General features: G+C 38.1%; 1 protein-coding gene across 3 annotated transcripts in view; it reads right to left on the bottom strand.

The window, feature by feature from the left end:
* Positions 1-379: 379 nt before the first annotated feature.
* The window catches only part of gpt (glutamic--pyruvic transaminase), a 17,428-nt gene continuing 10,929 nt past the window's right edge, over positions 380-6,878 (bottom strand). For all 3 annotated transcript variants that reach the window (XM_014029130.1, XM_014029136.1, XM_014029144.1), the window contains 6 exons: positions 6,378-6,457; positions 6,097-6,233; positions 5,815-5,989; positions 3,260-3,415; positions 2,139-2,251; positions 380-1,489 (listed from right to left, as the gene is read on the bottom strand). In XM_014029130.1, coding sequence (XP_013884584.1) covers positions 1,399-1,489; positions 2,139-2,251; positions 3,260-3,415; positions 5,815-5,989; positions 6,097-6,233; positions 6,378-6,457 — 752 coding nt within the window. In that variant the 3' untranslated portion in view covers positions 380-1,398. The remainder of the gene's footprint in view (positions 1,490-2,138; positions 2,252-3,259; positions 3,416-5,814; positions 5,990-6,096; positions 6,234-6,377; positions 6,458-6,878) is intronic.

The following is a 6,878-nucleotide window of genomic DNA, read 5'->3' as shown; positions in this document are numbered from 1 at the left end:
AATGTTAATTTAATTTATTTTATTTTTTACATATTATGGCACTGTTTGTGAGATTGCAAGGGGGTTCCAAGCCAGAAGCTAATGCTGTTTGGAGGGGCCTGCAAAAAATATTTTAAAGGAAAATAATCCAAAATTAACAGTTTTTCACTATTATTTATCTGTAAAAACTTTATCAAATAAAAATCAGTTGAAAAGCAGAAAATTAGACTGTAATTATTTGGGACAAATGTGTGGTTTCGTTATTGAGGGCTACTTTTAAAAAGAATCAGTGACTTTAACGCTAAAAGAAGAGTAATTATAAAAGTTTTTTGAAGTTATTTTTTTAAAATAAACCCCTTACAGTTCTGAGAAWGAAACGGTCAATAAAGCCCTTAACAAATCTCATTCAAACAGCAATTTTAATCAAGAATTTTGCTCAAAATTACACCACAGGTTCTGATCTAACAAGCTTAATTTAGGCTGAAACAGCAAAAAGCTCTGCATGTTTCAGTCAGCGGGGCAGTTTCATTGTTTTATTAAAAAATAAAATAAAGGCAAAGGTGTTGTCATTCAAAACATTGTAGTCACATTAATATTTACTCATCAGCTTTCAGTGTTTGTCAGTTTCACTATATACAATAAAAAAAACATGAAGTGGGAAATGACAAACAATCATCTGCATTCATCTGAAGAAAACTAATGCTAAAAAAAACAGCTTATTTAGTACCATTTGTTTCCTAAAATTAGATAAATTTGAACAGAAACTCCCAGGAGTTTTTGAGATCTACAACTTTATATAAATAATAAAAACGTGTTTCAGAAAAAATAAATCAATAATGCCATAAAGAAAGTTTCATAGATACTTTAAAAATCAAAGAAAACATGTTTTTCTAATTACAATTTTTTAAAGTAAACACTATTGTAAAACAAACGACTGCGTCCTCAACAAAATTATGTCTTACAGAAAAATCATGCATGTAGGACGTTTTTCCTCCTTATCGTGTACAGTCTGCAGGAATGAAGCATTTAATCTGTTAAACATGTTCTACGTTTCAAAGCAGCATCAGCTTCTTTTCTTGTACAGTCTTATGTTGGCTTTATGTTACCAGATTCTCACAAATTCACAGAGTATATACATCCTTAAGAGAATTAAACATTACAGATAATACATGAAGCCATATGGTTTTGTTTTTGTTTGTTTTTGCATCAGAAATGACCAGTTTTTCCTCCCAGGTTTTGTTTTGTGGTCTGAAGCACAACAGTGTCCAGTGAGTGAGGTCCACATCGTCCACTCTGTGCCCCCACCCCCCTCATCACAGAAAAGGCACTTATTGGAAACGGATGCATTTTAATTGGCTTTTGCTTTTTTTTTTTTCATAGTTGGTTGGCATCAGGTCCCTCTTTCTGTGAGGGTGGGTTTTAAGAGTACTGCTGGTTGAACTTCAGGTGGAACTCCTGGACTTTGTTCAGCAGGACCTTCAGCTTGTCCGTCGGCGGCAAGATGGTCATTCTGYGTGAAGACAGGAAAAGGAGTAATAAGCTGCTTGGCAGAGATTACCACATACTCAGCTCTACTGCTCATCCCATAAATGCATGTTCCTTACAAATGTGGCAGCATTTAAAAAAGGGAATTTAAAAGGCTTTCCAATGGTATGAGATTTATTGCCAAAAAACATTTTTACAACAAAGAAAAAAATCTGCTAAACACAAATTTCCTTAATGTTTGTGCTAAATACATTTAATAATATTTAACAATAGATTAGAACAGTTGTGACACATGGAGTTAATGTGTTTCTAACATACAGGAACACTTTACAACCTTTGATCTGCTGTTGTTGCTGTTTATTTTAGCAGAGCTGAATGTCTCATCTATTTACAAAAAACCCTGTTAGTGACTGAATATCACTAAAAAAATAATAATCATATCTTGTTCAATATTTTTTTCATTATTTCTAAAAGGTAGGAAAAAATAATAATGACAGATAAATTTGAGAATTTTCTTTAACCACAGAAAAACGAGGATTTCTCTAATTTACACAACCCTGCTACAAGAATTTTACTTGCTATTTTTTTTGCAACTTCACTGACATTTTATGATACAAACAACAAAATACAGGACCTATTTTAAAAAAACAAAACTGTAACTTTGTGTTCTGTACCTGAAGTGGTAGGTCCCCTCCTTCTGACCAAAGCCGCTCCCAGGAACGAGGCAGATTCCCGTCTCTTCCAGCATCTTCATGCAATAAAACATGTCGGGTTCCTGTCCAATGTCCTAACAAAAACAAGACAAGTTGTATAAATGAAGCTTGGTATTCTGCAAGTGTGGATAAGGAAGAAATACTTTTTTAAGTGAACTTGAGGCTATGTTCATACAGCAGGCAAAAAAATCGGATTTCTTGGAACAAACTTTTCACATTTTTGTCACATTACCTTAATTTGTAATTAGCCTTCATTAAAACTTTGTTCATCGGTTTGACTTAAATTTAGTACAAAGAAATCAAAATTATTTTCTGGTAAATTAAACCAAATTATAGCACAGGATGCTTGATTTAGTCACCGTGTGTCACAGCTCTGATCAACACTTTCTCAAACCCTCTTCAGTTCAAGTCTTACTGTGTTGACAAGTTGCTTTTCTGCAGAACTTCCTGTTCACCTCCGTTTTTCTGCTACAGTTCTACAGATTCATTCAGATAAAAGGTTTGTAAATCACTACTGACCTCAGCGGTGATTCAACGTGGAGATAAACAAAAGCGCAGCTAGTTTTACAGTAATGTTTGAAGCCTGCTGACAGTAACGATGACATAATTAAGCTCTTTCTTCTTTGCACGCGAACGAGTTCAACAACGGAGGGATTGCGGGCGGAGTCGGTGCGATTGATCGGGTGTCAGTAGGTCAGCTGACTCTGACCTTCTCCTCTGAACGACTTATCAGCTTCTCAGTGGCTCTTCTCTTCAACCCACGCTGAAATACCCACAGAGCAGTCGACTGTAAGACAGAACTGCTCCTGCAAGCTATTGGAAATCATTCGTTCTCTTTAGCAAACAGCGTGGTGGACGTACAGCACCACGAGCAACTTTAATTATCTAACCTACCTCTGAGCTGTACTTCCCTTGTTGGGTTTTAATTGCAGCGCTAATTATGATTGTATTAATATGGTGATGGGGACAAAAATGACTTCTCCTTTCTTGTCATTTCTAAGCAGTTTTAATAACCTTGAAACAACAATGCAAAGAAAAATGAATGTTTGGAATATTTAAAGAGGAAAAAGTTCTGGACTGACCGTGGCCTCTTTGATGGCCTTTTCAGGGATGGTTATGCTAGGGAAGGAGTACATAGCTCCCTGCACAGGGTTGCAGCTGATGCCCTGCACAGTATTCAGAACCTGCTCCGTGAGTTTGGCCTTCTCTGCAAGGGTACTTAACGTGGCGGTACGCTCCTGGGAGTGGAAAAGAGAGGGAAAAGAAAAAAAACTTATTGAGTGAACCAACAAGAAATTTACATGCAGATGCAGATTTTCAGTCACTGAGGTCATTCAGTCCTGAGTACTTGAACAGAACTGGACTTCTGGTTCCTTAAAGATATTTATCCCATCATTTGAAAGTCTTCTTCAGGTATAAAACAAGATTTTTTTTCACTAAAGTGGCTCCAGATGTAGATGAGAGCTGAGGCTTGAGTTGGTTCTTAGATAACTCTGTTCAAAAAGAAATACAAAAACCTGTTTGTTTTTCCACAGCCAGAGAACCACCATGAATGGTGCTGCAAACTTCAACCTGCTTTTGGTGGAATTTCTGTATCAGATCACGTTTCAAGCCCACCTTTAACCAACACAAGCTGCCATGTTGGTTTCATTATTTCTGCAAGCTGAAGTCTAATTTAAAAAAGCTCTTTTTTAAAGGGATCCCCGATTAGTTGTAACATTAGACTTTATTTGATAAACATATATTTTAACTGTAAAATGAAGACTGTAAAAATTCTGTAGGATGTTCAGTTTTTATCATTTTTAAAAACATTTTAACACAGACGGGGCCATTTTATTTACACGCAAAGCATTCTGGGTAAATGATGATGTCAACTAGGTCATCGGTGCGAGGCTGCTAGCGAGCTATATCCACCCTGAAGGTTAATCTTGGACAATATCTGATGATCGACTCTTTTAAATGAAACCAGAGAGCGTTGACAGAGAGGAGAAGGTAGAAATGACTCAGCCTGTAACTGAAAATATGGATGGAGGACAACAGAGCTGCTTCATGGAAGAAGAACCTCAGCTTAGCCTGTTAGCCTTTGCGCTAGTGCTGATGCTATATTGCCTTATATGTATTAGCTCGGCGCTAGCACGACAAACAAGCTAAACTGAAGTCCTCCATCCATATTTTCATTTGCAGGCTGAGTCATTTTTGTGTTCCCCTCTCTGTCATGTGGATGGAGGACCTCAGTGACGAGAGGAGAATGTGTAGCGCTGAGCTAATACATATATATGGTGATAGTATTGGGGCTAACGCTAAAGCTAACAGGCTAAGCTGAAGTTCTTCTTCCATGAAGCAGCTCTGTTGTCCTCCATCCATATTTTCAGTTACAGGCTGAGTCATTTCTACCTTCTCCTCTCTGTCAGCGCTCTCTGGCTCCATTTAAAAGAGCCAATCGTCAGATATTGTCCAAGATTAACCTTCAGGGTGGATATAGCTCGCTAGCAGCCTCACACCGATGACCTGTCCACATCATCATTTACCCAGAATGCTTTGCGTGTAAATAAAATGGCCCCGTCTGTGTAATATATTTTTAAACTTTTAGTTTAAAAATGATAAAAACTGAACATCCTACAGTATTTTTACAGTCTTTATTTTACAGTTAAAATATATGTTTATCAAATAAAGTCTAATGTTACAACTAATCGTTGATCCCTTTAAATATCTCACAATGCCAACCTGCATATTTTGACATGCAACCAGGAGTATGTTACATTGTTTCAAGCAGGATTCATCAATTGATGATAAAAAAACTAAACTTTACGGTGTTTATGAGATGCAAAAGTCAACTGAAAAAAGTGACTGCAGCCCTACGAAGAAAGAGGAGAAACATCAGGATCAACGTGGTTCTTTTATATCTGACCCAGCAAAGAGGTTTTTCAGTCTGATGCCAGTACAAAAAAAATCTAATCTAGTTAAAACTGTGGCTCTGGACGAGCAAGGAGAACCGGTTTGCTGGAAACCCACAATGAATGGTCAGTTTCAGACTTATTAGTCGTTGAGACAGTCACACCAAGAGGGTCATTGAAGTCACCAACCCACCCGTCCATCCTGTGAATTATTTGAGTCATTGTACTTTGTGACAACATGTGAAGATTTTTGGTCACACATTTCAAGGTCTGAACGATTGTGAAACTCTGGCCTCCAGTTTCACCTATCCAACCTCCCTACAATACAGCCTTGACCTCCTCCCTGGGTGGTTTGAGAACCATTCCACGTCTTATAACATGTGACCAAGAGCACTTCRCATGTTGGTAAACATCTCGAAAGAAACAATGATCCAAGTGACTCGCAGGACTGGATGGATGAGTGGAWGAGTGACTCACGTGACTCAGATGATCCTTTGTGGTAAACCTGAAACCATTACCAGAACTGAAGAAACCTTTAGGATGAGAGATGAAACACCTTCAAGCAACAAGAGACRTCCAGTTTTTAATTTCTGTTCAAGAACTTAGACCTTTTGATTGGAGAAACTTCAAAATAGCTCAGCAACACTAAAGGTGAAACGGTAATCAACATTTTACTGATGGAAGGAATGTTTTAAAGAAAACATGTCACATCACATCTGTAGGATGTCCTGTATCCTGCTTACCTTAATAAACCGCTCATATGAAGGTTCCCCGGGCTGAGGGGGGTTGACCACCAGGTCCATTAGAGCCTGCCCCGGAACAGGAGGACAAAGACGGACCGATAGGAGCTTGTTCAACTGGGCCTTCACGTCATCGTCCATGTTAATGATCTCCATGTAGCCCCCACGGAAGCCACATCTGAGGGCAGAGAAATTAACATTTGACCAAGACATAAAAAGAAATACAACAAAACCCAAAGAAGACGTAACTTAGTGTATAATAACGAACACGATGAAAAAACTTACTCTCCCATGTAGCACTTCGAGGTGGAGTGGAACGATGCCAATTCAACCGTTTCTGAGTATTCTGGTCCCATCTCAAACAGAACTTTCTTAAACGAGTGGAACTGACAGCCCTCAGCATACACGTTATCCTGGTACACCTGTGWGTGGGGGTCAGAAGGTCACATACCAGAGGCTGGAGAACTAAAGCAGGTAATGTTTGATTTTAAGGAGCGGCACTGCTAACAGGAGTTAAGACACTAAAGTTTGGAAGAGGATTAATAAACGCCTTTAGACAACAGTACCTCATCAGCCATGAGGAAGAGACGCTCTTTAGCGGCAAATCGAATCACATCCTCGATGCACTCTCTGCTCTGAACCTGGCCTGGGAAACAGAAAATAAAAGACCTGTTACGAAGTTGTAGGGATGAGTTGCTGTTCTGCTGCCATCTAGTGGTCAATGGAAAGTAACAGGAAAAAAAATCTAATTTCATGAAGATATTTTATCCTCTTTTAAACGTGTCTCCATCTTTGATTATTATATTAAAAAGTTATCCACCCCCCCACCAAAAAATAAATAAATACATAAAAAGATTAGTTTATCTTGAATGACCAGTATAGTGGTCACCTAGGAGTGGAAGAAACCGTCCCACCTGGCTTTGACCCTGATCTCCAAAGGCCTCCTTTAAAGCGACAGAACTCTGTTCGAGTTAAAGTCATAACATGTTTTCTTAAACAGAAAAGAGACATTTTATTTTATTTTATTTAATCAAGATAATAAACAAAATAATAATGTTCTTCAATTT

This window comes from Austrofundulus limnaeus, unplaced genomic scaffold, assembly GCF_001266775.1.
Source record: "Austrofundulus limnaeus strain Quisiro unplaced genomic scaffold, Austrofundulus_limnaeus-1.0 Scaffold6, whole genome shotgun sequence".
NCBI classification, from domain to species: Eukaryota; Metazoa; Chordata; class Actinopteri; order Cyprinodontiformes; family Rivulidae; genus Austrofundulus; species Austrofundulus limnaeus.
Note: the sequence above shows the minus strand (reverse complement) of the source record. Positions and strands in the feature narration are given on the sequence as shown.